This window comes from Mesoplodon mirus (assembly GCF_964341445.2).
Source record: "Mesoplodon mirus genome assembly, chromosome: 3".
In the NCBI taxonomy this organism is placed as follows: Eukaryota; Metazoa; Chordata; class Mammalia; order Artiodactyla; family Ziphiidae; genus Mesoplodon; species Mesoplodon mirus.
Window position 1 is genome coordinate 17,121,972 of NC_138978.1, and position 18,900 is coordinate 17,140,871.

Consider the following 18,900-nt stretch of genomic DNA (forward strand, 5'->3'; position numbering starts at 1 on the left):
TCAGCCTCGCCTGCTGCTGACTGCGGACCCCACCGTGGGGAACAACCAACCTCAACAGGAAGAAAACAGACCAGGGAGGTTCTCCTGCCACGCCTGCCGTGGCTCCACCTGCCCCACAAGTCACCACACCCAACCCTCCCAGCCCAGTGGATTTGCAAAAGAGAAAACAGAACACACACACAAATAAACAAATAATCACCAACCCTGTGCGTTTCCTGGCATCCGGTGACTGTTTGGTCAAGAGCTCCCTCCCTCTCTGTGTACCCGCTGGACACTCCTAACCCCCTCCAGCTGCTGCCGGCTCGGGTGGCTGATCACAAGCTCAGCCCCCAGGCAGGTGCCTCCCACTCCCAGGGAAAGGATCCAAGGAGGCCAGCAGCCGAGATCTGCCAGCCCTAAGCCCCTCTGGCCACCCTCTGCCAGCTCAAAGTCACCTTTGCTACAACTCCTCTGCTGGCCAGCCGGTCAGAGCCAGCCCAAGACCCTGTCCCTCTCAGCTCGGCAGGAACCAGGAACCACTCCCTACTGGGCAATCATTAATCGGATTCTTGACATTCCTCTGCCCCAGGTCGGCTTGGGAACATGCTCCCCAGAGGAGGAGGAGCAGAGACCCAGGGCTGCCATCTGGACATGCAGCTGGCGGGCAAGGTGGTGCTGTCCGCCGCTGCCCTGCTCCTGGCGACCGCAGCCTACAGGCTGTACAAGTCAAGGCCTGCCCAGGCCCCACTGGGGGGTGGGAACGCCAAGGCTGAGGCCAAGGAGGAGGCGGAAGGCTCCAGGCAGCCTGCCATCCAGGAGGCTGTTTCCGGGGCGCCACAGTGGGGCCTGAGACGCCGGAGGGGAAGCAAGGGGGCCGGAGCATCGCTGGGCTGCAGCTGGGAGAATCCAGAGGGTTCCGGAGTCCTGGCGACAGGAGCGTCTCGTGAAGACTCAGAAGCCCGAGCGACTGGGAAACCCAAGAGGAAACGTGCTGGTGAGGAGCCGGGTGGGCAGTGCCCGGACTCTGGCCTGGCACCTCCTCGGGGCCATGGCCAGGAAGCCGGAACAGCTGTTGGCGGTAAGCTGCCCCATCGCCCCCATTGGTGCAGTGAACCCCAAAGCTCCCTAACCGGTCTCGCTGCGGCGGACGGCAGTGGTGTAAGTGGTGAGCTTGCCCCATGGCGGGACAGCAGATCCCAGGAGCAGCTGGGGGCCGGGGAGCAGGAATCCGCCGACCGGTGCGGGGCGGCCCACACAGAACGCAAGAGTGACATGAACAAGAGCTGGGTCTTTACCCGTGTGACCGGGGTCCACAGGCCAGAGGCTGGGGCCCTCCGGGCTGCTTCGGACATGGGCCTGGCCCTGCGTCAGCAGGAGGGAGCCACCGAGGCCTCCTATACCTTCTTGTCTGTGGCCCGGGTTCAAGTGGAGGAGAATTTCATACCGGAGAAGATGGAGGGGACCAGGCCCAGGCTGAAGCGCAAGGTGTACGATTACTGTGTTGAATCCACCTGTCAGGCCACCTCCAGGGGCAGGCTGGCCCCCAGAACAGCAGCCCTGGCGGAGGCTCCACCCCCTGTGTCAGGGCCAGGCCCCCTGGGAGTCGGGGCAGCCTCGGGAGGCCAGGCCGATAACAGAGTAGGTGGAGTGGGGACAGCCGCCGCCCCCCAGCCTGTGCTATCACCCTCCGCACAAGGCTTCAGCAGGAAGCAGAGCCTCCTTCAGATTGTGGAGAACCCGGAGCTTCAGCTGCAGCTCGATGACTTTGGGGACCCTGCTGCATCGTGCCCAGACCAGAGCGCCCTGCCCACCAGCCCCATATCCCAGGGTTCTCTTGGGTCCAGCTCAGCTGGAAGCAGCGGGAAGCCCCACCTGCACTTTGTGGCTGGGGCCAATTTCTTTCACCTCCCGCTCACCCCTGGATCAGCCCCAGAAGTCCGCCTGGATCTGGGCAATTGTTATGAGGTGCTGGCCTTTGCCAAGAAGCAGAGCCTGGAGGCCCTGAAGGAAGCCGCCTACAAGGTGATGAGCGACAACTACCTCCAGGTCCTGCGCAGCCCGGACATCTACGGGTGCCTGAGTGGGGCAGAGCGGGAGCTGATCCTCCAGAGACGGCTCCGGGGCCGCAAGCACCTGGTGGTGGCCGACATGTGCCCCCAGGAAGACTCCAGTCGCCTCTGTTGCTATGACGACGAGCGGGATGTCTGGCACCCGCTGGCCCGTCTGCCCCCTGAGGCTGTGTCCCGGGGCTGTGCCGTCTGTAGCCTCTTCAATTATCTCTTCATCGTGTCCGGTTGCCAGGGGTTTGGGCACCAGCCCTCCAACCGCGTCTTCTGCTACAACCCGCTGACGGGCATCTGGAGTGAGGTGTGCCCTCTGAACCAGGCCCGCCCTCACTGCCGGCTGGTGGCCCTGGATGGACACCTGTACGCCATCGGGGGTGAGTGTCTGAACACGGTGGAATGCTACGACCCTCGCCTGGACCGCTGGACCTTTTCCCCGCCGCTCCCCAGTGACACCTTTGCCCTGGCGCACACGGCCGCGGCGTGTGCCGGAGAGATCTTCGTCACCGGCGGCTCCCTGCGCTACCTGCTGCTCCGATTCTCGGCCCAGGAGCAGCGCTGGCGGGCCGGCCCCACCGGGGGCGGCAAGGACCGCACAGCCCAGATGGTGGCGGTCAAAGGCTTTCTCTATCGCTTTGACCTCAACCGCAGCCTGGGCATCAGCGTGTACCGCTGCAGCGCCAGCACCCGCCTCTGGTACGAGTGCGCCACGTATCGGACCCCTTACCCGGACACCTTCCAGTGTGCCGTGGTGGACGACCTCATCTACTGTGTGGGGCGCCAGCGCACCCTCTGCTTCCTGGCCGACTACGTCTCACCCAGGTTTGTGCCCGAGGACCTACAGAGCTTCCCCTCCCCGCAGGGCACCCTCCTGCCCACCGTCCTGACCTTGCCCGGCCCTGATGTGCCCCAGACCAGGGTCTAGTGGCCCCTCTGCTGGGCCCCATCTGCAAAACTAGAGGCAAAAACATCCCCTACCCATCATCCATGGGCCATTTCTGGGAGATCAGGTGGCCTGGGAATCTGGCCAGCAAGAGGTGAATTCCAGTCCTTTCTCCTCCACTGGCTGGACTTCTTAGCTGCATCTTTGCCCCCATTGGGCTGCAGAAACCCAGTGTGGAAATGGAACTCGGGACTGGTGCTCTGAGGCCCAGGATGCCCACGTCCGCAGGGATGACCATCACCTTGCTTGAGCTCTGAATGGGGGGTGGGTACCAGGACCCCAGCAAAGTTCAGGGGCACAGCCTTATCACAGTCTGGTTCCGGAGGCCAGTTGACCCCCAATGACCCCTCAAGCTGACCCTGCTGGATCTGGGCTAGACCTCCATAAGCCGCCAGGGCCTCTTCCTAAACATTGGCCACTGAGCCCCAACCTCCAAGATTCCCAGAAGCACCTGGGACACACAGGTGGGGAAAATGAAGGGAGGCGGCTCCAGCAGGACCGGGAAGGAGCCCAGGAGAGCCCCAGGGGGCCCGGCCAGAGGGAGAGATGGTTGGAGAAGCAGAACAGCTGAAGTTGGAACAGCCCACGGGAACTCTTGTCTGCAGAATAAACTGACCAAAGCCCACTTTAATTTTTCTCATTACCTGGAATTCTAGTATACTGGAAGGAGGAGAAACCTCCATTTTCAGCATCCATTTGTAAAGGGACATCTTCTTGCAGGGTTTACTGAGAATACAATTGATTCTGAATACGAGGTCTCAGGAGAGCGAGGAAAAAATATGATCCAAGGGCCACCATCTGCTGGGCCCACTGTTATATGACCACTGCACTCTCTCCCCAGATCTCAGAATCCTTCACAATACAGCTCCCCATGCAACCCAGCCCTCACCCTGGAGCTGGGGGGGCAGTCACCACCAGTCAGCCCTTCCAGGTAGTGAGAGGTGATGGCAACCTTTGCCCTCTCTGTGCCTTGTGGTCACCTGGTCTGCCTCATCAGACAGGAGAGGACCAGGGAGGGGCAGGTCCATGATGCAGCTGGGGAACTAGAAAGTTCTAGTGGTTCATTGGGAGACTGGGATCTCCTTTCATATCAGGTTTGGTAAATTCTCAAAGGGAAGAAACTCTTCAACCTCAGGAAGTTACCTTTCTTCCCAGAGGGAGGGGAGAGAGACTGGCCCAATCTATTACTGCAGCCCTGTTCCATCTCCAAAGGAGACACATATACAGAAAGGAAAGCAGCGATGCTCTTGGTCCCAGCCAGAAGCCAGGACGCTGGGACTACTTCTAAAGTGACAAGCTGCATGAGGAAAGAAGCAGAGAAGGGAGGTGCACCAGGGCAGGTCCCACAGGTGGGGAGACAGGAATGCTCAGACTTCAGCATCCCTATCTTAAAAATGGGAAGGACCATCCATGTCCTTCTCTGCCTGGGGGATAAAGGTGAGCACCTGGAGGAAGTTCTTCCCAGTTCTGTGGGGTCCTGGCAGGAGCTTGTGTTCACTGCAGCTGTTGGGGCTGATCTGGGGTGGGGGATCTTTTTGGAAGATGCAGGATTGGAACAAAGAATGAGAGGAGGTTGGTACAGAGACGAAGCCTTTTCTTGGACTGCACAAGGCCACCTTCCCTATTCTAGGGCCTGGGAGGCGAAGCTGCTTAGTTTATTTCTAAGTTGGAGGCTGGGGAAGGAAAGATCGCTGGGACTATGGCTGGAGCCTGCGGAGGGTGACCTCCTCCCCAAACCCCTCCACCACAAAGGCCACACTCAAGCTCAGAGTCAGCACTCAGGTATGAACCTCCAAGGGACCCAGGGGAATTGGAGATGTGATGCCAGGCAGGGAGAAGGGTTTGTTCAGAAGGAGAACCCCATCTGGGAGCTGGGGCAGGTAGAGCCAGATCCAGCCCCAGGGGCAGGTCTCCGGTAAGGAGCCTGGCAGGGGACAAGACCTCAGCCAAGCTGGGTAGGGTGGGGGGAAGGGCTCCAAGCCAAGGGTGAGCTAGGGATCACTCTGGAAAACTTCCAGAAGCCCATTGCATACATATGGCAGGGACTAGGGAAATGGATCAAAGGATAAGGCAGCAGAGCTTGTTCTAGATGGTGGATGTGGTCTTCACGATGAGAGGGAGAGCTGAGACTTGAGCCTGGGTTCAGGTACGCCACACATCTTGTCTGCCTCCTATGGTCCCATGGCAGACATCACTAAGTAATCACCATGTCTTTTCTTGTTGAGCTCTTTCAATGGCCTCAGAACTCTTTCAACATGGACCCCAGGCAGTCATTACTGATAGATTAGAGCTGTGCATTTCTTATTCCTGGCCTGGGTCTCCAGAGCTGGGTTTAGGGATGAGAGTGGTCAGGGCTGTCGTGTTAGGGCAAGGTTCAGGGGGCCTGCAAAAACCACCTGGCGCCGTGATGGTCAGGGTTCATTTACAGACTGTTTAAGCCAGGCGCTGTTCCGGGTGTTGGAGATACAATACATCCCTGCCCTAATAGACCTCACATTCTAGCTGTAGAAAACAGGCAATTTTAGAAAACAAATACATAAACAAACAAATAGAACCCATGTTGCATACAGGCCATAGAGAAAGAGAAGGCAGGCAAGTGAGATCGTTCGATCAGGCTCCCTGATAAGAAGAGGCTGGGCAGAGCCCTGAGTGGAAATCTGGAAGATGCAGAGACCAAGACTGGCTCAGGGCCTGGGAAGGCTCTCTCTGCCTCCTGAATGACTTTGCCACACCAGCAGGGGAGGGCAGGAGTGCCTCCCAGGCACTCCGTCCTGCTGTGTGAAGAGGGCAGGAGTCCAGCTATTTGCTTTAGCCTTTCCTGTGAGGGAAAGAATCTCATTACACCAACATGTATGAAAGAGGGTCTTTAGATAGAGGTAAGCTACATTCCCAATAGAGAAGCAGAGTTTGCACCTTTAAGGGTGAGAGTCAAAATAACACACAGATGCCACACCTGAATGTGTGGCTGGGTGTCAGTGAGCCCATATGACTCCATGGAATCAGAGTCTAGGATTTCCACTTGACCTTTTTAATAGCCTTGTCTGTTGCCCTCTAGCCCTCAGCCTCAGAGTGACCTGTGTGTCACTGGGCTTCTCCATGGGTCATCTGTTCCTGCTTTCCCGGTAAGAGTTCTTTCTTCTTTAGGAAAAAAAAAAAAAACTTAAGTTTGTGTTGCTTTGCACATTAGGCCAACCATGCCATTATAGAACAAAAATTGGAAAATAGAGAAAGGTATAACAAATCTCCTCAGTTTCACTGACCAAAGACAGACCCCCCCACTGTGGTGTAGGTCCCTCTGGTCTGCTTTTCTTGTGCATGATTTTTGTTTGGCTTGATTTTTGCCTAGATGTGATTGTGCTGAATATACAATTCAGTTGCTTCCCTTTTTTACTTAGCTTTATAGAATAAGCGTTTTCCCGTGTTATTACAAACCCTTGGTAAACGTCATTTCAATAGTTGCACAATATTCCATCCAGTGGACCTGCCATGGTTTATTTAAACATTCCCCCCTCCTTCAGGCCTGTAGATTTTTTTTTTCTGTTGGTTTCTTTTGCTATCATAAATAAAACGTCTTTTGTTTTCGCGTTCCTCTCTATCTGAGGCTTCCATCAATGTTTACAAGAGAAGCTCAGCCTCGGTTCTGTCTGGAAGAGCCAGGTTGTTGAAACAACCATAGAAACCACAGCAGTTGCCTGGGGCTGGGGCCTGGGCCCTGCTTTTACTGTAAGGCACAGAGCTGCCCTTGGAAATGACCAGCAAGAAAGGCAAGGTTGGAGGCCCTCCTGTCCTATGGGATTCCTGGAGCCAGGATATAAGATAAGGACCCCTTGCTCTGCACACGCCAGGAACTGAGCCACATGCTTCCTACACCTCCCCTCGTTTATCCTCACAACGAGCCCATTTTACAGGTGAGAAAACTGAGGCTTGGTGAGTTCAAGGAAACTTGCCTCCATGGCAAAGTCCAAAAGACCCTCAATTTCCTTAAAAGCATCCTTAAACCTGGCCAGTCCACTCTCAGCCCATTGCTATTTCCATTCCCCTACCACGAGATGCAGAGCCAAGGACTTGGCCTCAGCTGTCTCGTGGGCTGCCCCTAATCCCTGTCCATCCCCCACCAATCAATTATGCTCTGTCCTTGACTTTGGAACTCCAAAGAAATTGTCTTAAGCTCTCTGACCCTCCATATCTGCAACTGTAAAGTGGCTTTGCCGCCGCCAGCCTCGCGAGAAGGTTATAAGAACTAACGAGAGAGTGTGAAGCACCTGGCTGCCCCAGTGGTGCTGGAGTGGCTGCTCCAGAAGTCGGTCTCAGAAGAAGCATCATCTTCTGCAGGGAGGGTGCTCTGAGCCATCTCGGTGGGAGAGACCTCTCCTACTCCCACTCCCTTTTCTCAGTGTCCTGGCCCCTGAAGAAGGAGGTTGTCTGGCATTTAAGCCCAAGAGGCCCCATCTTGTGTAACAAGGTGTAGGGATTGGGGGAGGATGCTCAAATTATGCATATTTTCGACCATCCAGGCTTTGAGACAAGCCTGTACAACCCTCACCAGGGTGAGTGACTGGTTGGCATGAATTTCCCAAGCTCAAAGCATTAAGCATTTCCCCAGGTCATCCGACAGCAGTGAAGAGCTTCAGAGGCTGCCTGGAGTCCCTGGAAACCCTGAGAAGGTGCAGGGTGGAGGGGGGCTCCTTTCTCTTGCAGATGGGGGGTCAGAGCCCCTCAGAGCACCTGGGAGGCCCATGCGCTGTGTCTGGCCTGCAGATATTCTGAGCCCCAGACGGGTGCCCGGCACTTCCCACCTTGGTCATCCTTACCTGGAAGGGCCCTGTGGCCCCAGGGTCACCCTCGGAGTCCCCTGAAGCCGCAGCTCCAGCCAGGAGGAATCCCCTAGGCAGATGGGAGACTGCGGTGGAGGAAGCGGGATGAAACACAAAGGGAGGAGGGGCCTCCAGGGAGCGGAGATGAGGAGAGAGGCAGCTGGGGAGCCAGAAGGAAGGATAGCCTGAAGGCGAGTCTCTACAAACAGCTGAGACTCAGGTTTTTTGAAAAGTGGGATGCGGGTCAAAATAAAACAAAACGAAAAAGCGATCGAGTCTCTGTCATGTTTCTGTGTGCAGGGAGGAGGGGGAGACACGGATCTTGCACCAGTAACAATAACGACCTCGTTCCCTACACCCGGCTCCGTGCAAACACTTAACCATCCTTCCCTCGTCCAATCCTTCCTGAGACATCGCTGCCTGAAAGTGGTTATCGTCATGATACGGGGGAGGAAACGGAGGCAAGATGCTTCGCAAAAATTAAAAGTTACTACTTACTATCTATTCTAACATCTACCTTATCATTATTAAAAAGCTCAAAGAGAGAAATTAATCATTGTCAATATGTTTATTGAATGCTAATTGATCGCCAGTAGGCACTGTGCTTATATGATCTCGTTTTATTCTCAAAACTACCTGGTAGGGCTTCCCTGGTGGCGCAGTGGTTGAGAGTCCGCCTGCCGATGCAAGGGACACGGGTTCATGCCCCGGTCCGGGAAGATCCCACATGCCGCGGAGCGGCTGGGCCCGTGAGCCATGGCCGCTGAGCCTGCGCGTCCGGAGCCTGTGCTCCGCAACGGGAGAGGCCACAACAGTGAGAGACCTGAGTACCGAAAAAAAAAAAAAACTACCTGGTAGATGACAAAACTGGCCAAATTCTTCCCTTCCCATCAACTTCTCCACCCTTGAATCTGGCAGTGGCATTGCTTTAACTAGCTTGGGCACTGGGTTTACTCTCTTGTGGTTCTTAGAATCCCTGACATTTCCACCATGTGCACAAGCCCGGGCTAGCCTGCTATACACACAGGACACACATGGCCCTCTTACCAGTCTCCCCAGTCCACAGCCAGCCAAACACCCGAGCCACTGACCACCAGCTGACCACAGATGCCCAAGTGAGCCCAGCCAAGACCAGCAGACCACCTGACTGAACTCAGCCCAGAGTGCTGTGAATGAAAAATATCCCCTGCCATGTCAGTAAGCAAAGGATGTTGCAGCCATCCAGCCATCACATTACAGCCACCCCGAAGCTGAGCCCTGAGGGAACCCAGGATGGAGGCAGGATGCCCATCATCTAGCAGTCAACTGCTGCAAGCCACCCACGAGGGTGCACCCTGAGGAAAGTTAGAGTGAGGAGCCCAGGATACTGGCCCCAGAGAGCTGAGGTGCGTATCACAGGAATAATTTCAATGAGCCCAGACTTTGCATTTTCCCATACACAGAAAAGTGCTAAATTTCTTAATTTGAGATATCCGGTTTTCCTTAATTAACAGTAATCTTTTGATGGTCCGACTATCTTGTTTTTGTTGCAAAACCCTATGTATCCTCTCCCGCCCCCTCGCTTGCCTCGTTGGAGCAGTCTCTCAGAGTTACCTGAGATACTGTGTCCCAGGCTTAAGTCCTCAGTTTTGTCCACTGAATAAAACATAACTCTCAACTTTTAGGTTGTGCATTTTTTTTCCAGTTGACATTGCCAGTCCACTGACTCATGAGCAAAATAGCAGGCTGTGGGTTTAAGCCACTACATTTTGGAGTGGTTTGGAACTCAGCAGTACACAAGCGATACAGCAGTCCTGTAATGTACGCACTATTATCACCACTTTATAGCAGAGGAAACTAAATTTCAAGAAAGTGAACTCACTTTCCCAGGATCATACTGAGAGAGAGGCTGAGACACCAACCCAGGTCTACCTAAACTCCAAATCCTGCATCATTCATCATTCAGCCATATGGTTCTGGTTCCATTTTAGCCAGAGCCAGGGCACTGGGGTCCCTCCTGGTGAAACTGCTAGGTGGTGTTTCAGGGGGCTCTGAGGTGCTCTGGTTCTTTATGTCTCAGCAGAGAAAGAATTCAGCAAGAAGCAAAGTAATAGATAAGAAGTGATTTATTAGAATAGGATGCTTGTGAGGCTTATAAGCGGGCCGGCGAAATCTTCCCAGAAAGAGTAAGTCAGCTCCTTGAAAAATAACCACTAACATTTATTGATGGCCAGGCTCTGCTGTAAGCACTTGACTTGCAGTAATTCATTTATTTCTTAAAATAACCCTGTGTGTTAGATAAGCTACTATTTTGCAAATGAGGAAAATGAGGCTCAGAGAGTTTAAGTAACCTGCCCACAGCTGTGTAACCAACACATGATAGACCCTGTGATACCCCAGGGCCAGCCCAGTGTCATCAGGGGACAAATCAGCTATGAGGACAGGGAAGGCTTTGCCTCCTGCCCTCCTGTCCCCCAGCATGTTGGGCTCAAGGCCTTGACTGTCTTGCTCCTTGGATATTGTTCTCATGAGTGTCTCCAGGGTCTGGTCCAGGATCTGGCTGAGGGCAGGATCTCAGTGACACTTTACTGAAAGAAGGAATAAAAGTGGCAAGTGCCACTGTATGACACTGCCTGGCTTCCAGGCTGCTTGGACCCCTCTTGATCTTAGGGCCTAAACCCCTGCTGGTGTTTTTGTGGACTCCCCACAGCTTCCTGGTATGTGTTTGATCCCTGGGGTAAGGATTGGAAATCCAAAATCCTGAGGCCACTCACCAAAACCATGGCCCTTCTCATCACTCAGAAGTTTAAACAGAGATTTCAAATCCATCATCATCCCATTTCCCAGATGAAATAAGTTAGGTTCAAACAGATCTTATAGCTGTGATGTCAATATTCATCTTTCAAGGACTTGACCATGTGGTCTCATCATCTCGGGTCCAGACACTCCCCACCCCTCAGTCGGGACACCCCACACTGCACACATAACACCCCCCCCCACTTCTCATTCCACAGCTTCAGCCTGCAGGTCCACTGGCCCCAGTGAGTTCCCAGTGGGCAGTGAGGATGTCTTGTTTGCTTCCATCCTGGCACCGGCACAGAACAGCCACACAGCTTGGCTCAGAAGAAGCTGAGTTGTGTCCTGGTTTGAAATGCACTGTCAGGTACTGTGGTTGGGTGTTCAGCACTGCCAGCCAGGTTGATTTCCTGTCTCCAAGGAGGACTGTTTCATGCCTTCTGTCCTTTCCTTAAACACCCTCTGCATTGGCATGCAATATCAGGGCGCAGGGAGCCCCTCAGTTTTTATAGCACAGAGCACAATGGTTCTGTTGCAGCGGTCAGCACCTGTATGCAGCCCACGTGAGGGGCAGGCTGCACAGCCTGGCGAGGTACCGCCCCCGGGGAGGGCTTGACTGTCAGGAGGTGGTGTACAAAGGAAACCATAAACAAGACCAAAAGACAGCCCTCAGAATGGGAGAAAATATTCGCAAATGAAGCAACTGACAAATGATTAATCTCCAAAATTTACAAGCAGCTCATGCAGCTCAATAACAAAAAAACAAACAACCGGGCTTCCCTGGTGGCGCAGTGGTTGAGAGTCCGCCTGCCGATGCAGGGGACACGGGTTCGTGCCCCAGTCTGGGAAGATCCCACATGCCGCGGAGCGGCTGGGTCCGTGCGCCATGGCTGCTGAGCCTGTGCATCCGGAGCCTGTGCTCCGCAACGGGAGAGGCCACAGCAGTGAGAAGCCCGCGTACTGCCAAAAAAAAAAAAAAAAAAAAAAAACCCAAACAACCTGATCCAAAAATGGGCAGAAGACCTAAATAGACATTTCTCCAAAGAAGACATACAGACTGCCAACAAACACATGAAAGAACGCTCAACATCATTAATCATTAGAGAAATGCAAATCAAAACTACAATGAGATATCATCACACACCGGTCATCACACACCATCACACACATGGCCATCATCAAAAAAATCTAGAAACAATAAATGCTGGAGAGGGTGTGGAGAAAAGGGAACGCTCTTGCACTGTTGGTGAGAATGTAAATTGATACAGCCACTATGGAGATCAGTATGGATGTTCCTTAAAAAACTACAAACAGAACTACCATACGACCCAGCAATCCCACTACTGGGCATATACCTTGAGAAAACCATAATTCAAAAAGTCATGTACCAAAATGTTCATTGCAGCTCTATTTACAATAGCCAGGAGATGGAAGCAACCTAAGTGTCCATCAACAGATGAATGGATAAAGAAGATGTGGCACATATATACAACGGAATATTACTCAGCCATAAAAAGAAATGAAATTGAGTTATTTGTAGTGAGGTGGATGGACCTAGAGTCTGTCATACAGAGTGAAGTAAGTCAGAAAGAGAAAAACAAATACCGTATGCTAACACATATATATGGAATCTAAGAAAAAAAAAAAGGTCATGAAAAACCTAGGGGTAAGACAGGAATAAAGACACAGACCTACTAGAGAATGGACTTGAGGATATGGGGAAGGGGAAGGGTAAGCTGGGACGAAGTGAGAGAGTGGCATGGACATATATACACTACCAAATGTAAAATAGATAGCTAGTGGGAAGCAGCCGCATAGCACGGGGAGATCAACTCGGGGCTTTGTGACCACCTAGAGGGTTGGGATAGGGAGGGTGGGAGGGAGGGAGATGCAAGAGAGAGGAGATATGGGAACATATGCATAAGTATAACTGATTCACTTTGTTATAAAGCAGAAACTAACACACCATTGTAAGGCAATTATACTCCAATAAAGATGTTTAAAAAAAAAAAAAACTTAAAAAAAAAAAGAATCCGGACTCCCTCCGCCTCCCGGTGGAAAACTCAGGCTCAGGCTCTGCACGGGCTCCATGATAACATCCCTCGACAAAGTCACTCCAGTCCTCTCTGCTGATATTCCCACCTGCTCCTCGCTCCTTCCAGAGACCGTAGAGGAGGCGCACCCTCCTTCCCCCTCAAGCCTACCCCCTCTTACCTTCTTTAGGACTTCACACCACGGACAGCCCTTCCCCAGCACCAACAACCTCCCCTATTTCAAATGAAAAAGCCACTTTCACATGATTTGCCTGATAGTGCAATAAATAAAAAGCCTGAGTACACTTTAGAAGGTTAAAAACACTACCCAAATATAATGCGTCTTGATTTGTAATGAGTGTCGAGGTGCTGTGGCATCTCTGCGTTCTTGAAAACAGTTCATCCTCTGAAGGTTTGTGACTGTTTCTCCTGCAATCATGTTTATACCACCACATTTAACAATCTTGACTTTGTAGAAAATAGGAGGGTTAGCTGATAACTCGCCCTCAATTTGGATGGTAACAAATCCTGAGTGAACTCTTTAAAAAAAACAAAACAAAACAATAAAATCTTCTCTTACAGAATACTTTCCATCTTATTTGAAGGAAAGGAGCCAAACTGTTGGACTGTACATAGAACCGGTTAAACCCATACCTGGTATCTTTCAGCCTCTTGATTTCACTTCCCACGCCGGGTCTCTGTCCCCTGGACCACACAGTGGGGTGGGTGATGGGGAATGACTACCAAACAGGGCAACATCAGCCTCAAGAAAACCCAGGGAGGTAATGTCTTTAAGTTGTCTTTTCAAAAATACATTTCTTTATTGGGGTAAAATACACAAGACACAAATTTACCATCATAACCACATGAAAATGTACAATTCGGTGGTTTTAAGTACATTCTTAACGTTGTGTGGCTATGTTTTATCTGGTTACAAAAGATATACAAACATTTATTGTAGAATATATGATTGGGAAAATACAGAGAAGCCCAAAGAAGACAGAAGAAATCACTCCCACTCCAAAATAATCAGTTATTGTTTTTGACATCTTTATTTCCAGTGTCCTGTTACCCATAGTTTTAAAAATTAAAAATGGGACCTTACTCTGTACTTGCTGTGTAACCGACCTTTACTCCCATCAGAATATTGTGACTACTTTCAAGTTTGAAGAAAGTATCACTGGATTTCTTTTTATTGTGATAAAATACACATAACATATAATTGACCATTTTAGCCATTTTTTAAAGTGTACGGTTCAGAGGCAGTAAGTACGTTTGTTGCAAGCATCAACACCTTCCACCTCCTGAACTTCTTCGTCGCCCTAAACTGAAACTCCTTGCTCATTAAACCCTAACTCCCCATTCCCGGCTCCCCACCTGCACCCTTGGTAAGTAAAAGTTGTCTTTAACTTTGGAAAACAATCCCTTACAAGAATAAGGAAGTTCTCTGCTCCATCAGCACGGATCATTGGCAATGTGCCTTAAGCACAAAAACACACTGGGTTTCATTCATTCTGGAAAATTCCACAAACTACACAGAGCCCAGCTCAGCAGGATGCTCTGGGGCAAAAGAATAAAAGGCTTATTTCTCAAAGACGTTTTGGCTCCTTCCTCATTTCCATGGGGAAAGACAAAGGGAAAAATAACCTCTCTGTTCTCTATGATCTTCCTCCATCCTCACACTAAACTCATTACTTTTGGTGATTTAACAAAATATAGTTGGGGAAAGCTCGAGGAATAAAACATGTTAACGATTGTGTTATGTTGTGGATCCTAATTATGCAATCGTGTGCCCTTATGATGGATGTTTATTAAATGCCCACTCCCTGCAAGGTGCTGCGGTGCTGACTGTGAACAGGTTGGATGCATTCTCCTGGGGAAGCCAGGAACACACAGGTGAACAACTATATAGGATAAAGGCAGGTGGGCGTAAGCTCAGTGCAGGAAATGAATGGAGTGTGATGGAGAGGGACAGGAGGGACGTGGTTCATTGTGCTCAAGGTGGCTTCTCGGAGGAGGTGGCGATGAAGTTGGGATACAAAAGATGAGAAGGACTTGGCCTGGAGGAAGAGAGACAGAGGAGGAGAACAAGGGCAAGAGGAGAGACCGCCAAGAGAAAGGGCCCTTTGTCCTAGGCCAAGCGAAGGCCAGTGTGGCTGGGGAGGTGGCAGGAGGTGGGGCAGCCAGGTCACACGGGACAACGTCAACTGTCGGCTGGAATGAGAAGTGTGGATTTTATTCTCAGCCCAATAAGAAACCTTCAGACGATTTTTTGTTTTGCTTGTCAGTACACTTTTGATTTCAGGAGAGTTTTTAGAACGTAAAGTTGCAAGGATAATACAGAGAATCCCCATATACCCACTATTGTTAAGATCGTACACGAATATGATACTTTTGTCACAGCTAAGGAACCAGCACTGATACATTGTCATTAACATAAGTCTATACTTTATTCAGATTTCCTATATTTTTTCTTGATGTCTTCTTTCTTTTCCAGGCTTCCATCCAAGATGCTACATTAGTTTTTTTTTCTTTTTTTTTTTAATTGAAGTATAGTTGATTTACAATGTTGTGTTAATTTCTGCTGTACAGCAAAGAGATTCAGTTATACATATATATACATTCTTTTTTATATTATTTTCCATTATGGTTTATCCCAGGATACTGAATATAGTTCCCTGTGCTCTACAGTAGGACCTTGTTGTTTATCCATTCTCTATATAATAGTTTGCATCTGCTAATCCCAAACTCCCAATCCAACCCTCCCCCACCCCTTGGCAACCACAAGTCTGTTATTTATGTCTTTGAGCCTGTTTCTGTTTCATAGATAGGTTCATTTTTGTCATATTTTAGATTCCATATATAAGTGATATCATATGGTATTTGTCCTTCTCTTTCTGACTTACTTCACTTAGTATGATAATCTCTAGGTCCATCCATGTTGTTGCAAATGGCATTATTTCATTCTTTTTTTATGGCTGAGTAGTATTCCATTGTATATATGTACTACATTGTATATATGTACTATATATCCATTCATCTGTCAATGGAAATTTAGGTTGTTTCCGTGTCTTGGCTATTGTGAATAGTGCTGCCATGAACATAGGGGTGCATAAGATGCTACATTACTTTTAGCTGGCATGTCTCCTGAGGCTCCTCTGAGTTGTGACGGTTTTCTAGACCTTCCTTCTTTTGTGTGACCTTGACAGTTTCGAGGAGTACCGGTCAGGTATTTTGTAGACTGTCCTTCAGTTTGGTTTTGTCTGACGTTTTTCTCATGGGTTATGGGTTACTCGCCTGGGGTTTGGGTCATGGGAGGAAGACCACAGAGGTAAAACCCCACTTGCATTACATCATATCAAGGGTACCTGCAATCAACATACTGATCACTGTTGATGTTGACCTTGACCACCTGGTTGAGGTAGCATCTGTCCAGTTTCTCTGCTGTAAAGTTTCTCTCTTTTCCCTCTTTCCGCATTCTGCTCTTCAGAAGGAGTCACTGTGTGCAGCCCACATTCACAGGATGGGAAGCTATACTCCACCTCCTTTATGGGGGAGTAGCTCCATAAATTATTTGGAATTCTTCCATATGGGACATTTGTTTCTTCTTCCCCATTTATTTACTTATTCAATTATCTACATCAGTATAGACCCATAGATACTTACTTTGTACTTTGGGTTATATTCGAATACTATGTTGTTTATTTTCTTGCACAGATTATTCCAGCTTTGGCTACTAGGAGCTCTTTCAGCTGACTCCTGTGTCCCTTTGACGTAAACCCATCATTTTGTTTCTTGAACATTTCCTTATTTTCTGTCACTACAAGATGCTTCAGGCACATCTTATATATTCCCTGCCCAGTCCTAGAATCCACCATTTCTCCAAGGAGCCTTAGTTCCTTTACTAGAGAATGGCGTTAGAAGCCAAGGTCTGGACACTGGGTCATAGAGGTTTTTAGGCACAAGGGTGGCATTATCTGATTTCCATTCTAAATGAGTTCCTCTGGATGCTGTGGAAAGCATGTTGGTGGGTGGCCAGAGAGGAAACTGTGATACCAGTTAGGAGGACGTCACAGTCATTCAGGTGAGAGGTGTGGGGACCCACTTGGAAGAAGCCTTCTCGGAGCTTCCTTTATCTCACTGAAAGAAAAACTTCTAAGAATGAAACTATCATAAATTCCCTTCTCTGAGGGAGTTTTATGGCCATGAAAAAGATGGACGAGATCACTCGCTCCTGCATAAACAAATATTATCACAAATTTTCTTATTTCCTATTTGTTCCCCTAGAAACCCATTTGTTCTTCCCATAGAAGCCTCTTCTCTTTCCCAACCTTTAGCTATTGGGGGAACTACTTCTTTTGTGAGCTCCCATCTACACATGAATAAATTTGGGGTTTTTTTCCCTCCTGTTAATCTATCTTTTGTCAGTTTAATTTGTATGTTCCCAGGTACTGAGCCTAAGAGGTTTTTCTTCCCTAATAGAGACAGTGGCCTGAGCTACACAATGACACAAGGTCAGCTAGAGATGAGTTCATGTGATGGCAATATACCCACCAGATTGTTCCTCTGCCCAGCCTCCTTCAGCTCCCAGCCCAGCCTACCTTTACCCCTCAACCCTTCCAAAACATTCCCTTTCTCTTCTCTTTTCCTGAATTGATTTCTGTTGCTTGCAACCAGGAACCCTAACTCAGAGAATCTAGTAACTTTCCCCCTTGACTTCTACAGTGGACTCCTACAAGACATCATTTCACCATCTTCCAACTCTCACACAGAGCCCAGCATGTGCTTGTTGAGGCCAGATTTGTGCTACTCAGTAAACAAAACAGTTGGCTGTGCCATGAGGCACCATCGACAGACCTATGGGGTGCAACTTGGTACCCCACTTAAGAAAATGAACTGTTTGCAAGTCATTTTCCCACATTCATTTGCATGGAAACAATTAGTATGCTAATTAAAATTGAGTCTTATCTGTTCATTAAAGGAAGCCCAGCAGGACCTCCCGTTGGCAAGATGGGGTTGGCAGAAATTTGCAGGCTCTCTGGTACTAGAAAAGAAGGCATCTTCATTCCCCATCAAATGGTTAATAATTCAGGTGACTGCAAAATTTGGCTGACCCTCCATTCAGGCTCAAAATAGCAAGCTTGGCAAGCACTGGTCCATCAACATCCACATCCCAACTCAAATGAGTGAGAATTTGTAATCCTTCTCCCAGCCTGGCCTGGCTGGACTGTGCCTTGCTTCATAAAGGAAAGGTTTGTTGCTCAAATTAATAGTACAAACAAGATTTTAGAGGGGAATGCTTAACCTACTTAAGAGAACACACTGTTTTCAAGCAATTAGTACTATTTGCACACAGTGAATGAGCTAATTGCAGATAAACCTTATTTCTGCTTTGAAGAGGGATCCAGCAGGACCAGTACTTGGCAATACTTGGCCAACAGTTAGTATCACCACATGTTCCTGAAAGGAAAAATGTCACAATTCACTGAAAACAGTCTCCTATATTCAGATTTCTAAGTCATTCTCAGTAATAGTCACCAAGCCTTAATGTCAGCATCTACAAAGTGGGGGTGATACCTATTCATAGGGTTGTTGTGAGGAGTTACTGGGTGCATGTATTCCCATAAATAGCAGCTAAATTCACTCTGGCCTTCCCCCAAATTTGGTCAAATGAGCAGACAGATTATGGGCTCAGCTGCTGATGGGGACTACCAGGCAACCTGCTGACTCTTGATTCAGCAGCCATTGTATTTATGGGATGAAACATCATCAGCCTTCCATCTGGGCTCTACTACCAACCAACTGGGCAACTTGGGGCCAAACCTATCTCCTCTGTCAAATGAGGTAGATGAATTAGCTTTGTGGTTTTAAACTTTAAAAAAATGTCTTTGCTTGCTTATATTCTGTCAGAGAAGAAAAACTTCCTCTATCTTCTTAGGGGTGTGCCTGAGGACCTGCAAATTAAACTAACAAAAGACATTAATAGAAGGAAAGGCACACCATTTTTATTATTTTGTATGTGCATGGGAGTTCACAGAAAAGAACAGAAACTCAAAGAAGCAGTTAGACTCGGGAGTTAATACTCTTTTAACAAGGAAAGAGGGTTTGGTCTTCAAGGGACAATGAATTATGGGAAAGGGACTAGGAAATATGTGGGGGGAACTAATGGAAAATAAGGGTTATTTTAATAAGGTCTGTTTACGAAAATTTATCTCGGTGTCCATTATCCATCTTTGATATGAGTTGCTCTTCTCTCCCTGGTACTGGAGAAGGGGAGATCTTCCTCAAAGGGA

General features: G+C 49.3%; 1 protein-coding gene across 1 annotated transcript; it reads left to right on the plus strand.

The window, feature by feature from the left end:
• Positions 1-582: 582 nt before the first annotated feature.
• Positions 583-6,580, plus strand: KLHDC7A (kelch domain containing 7A; the record flags this gene model as incomplete). Its single annotated transcript, XM_082614444.1, has 1 exon — positions 583-6,580. The coding sequence occupies one exon, from the start codon at positions 583-585 to the stop codon at positions 2,965-2,967; it is 2,385 nt and encodes a 794-aa protein (XP_082470570.1). The 3' UTR covers positions 2,968-6,580.
• Between the last annotated feature and the right edge of the window lie 12,320 nt (positions 6,581-18,900).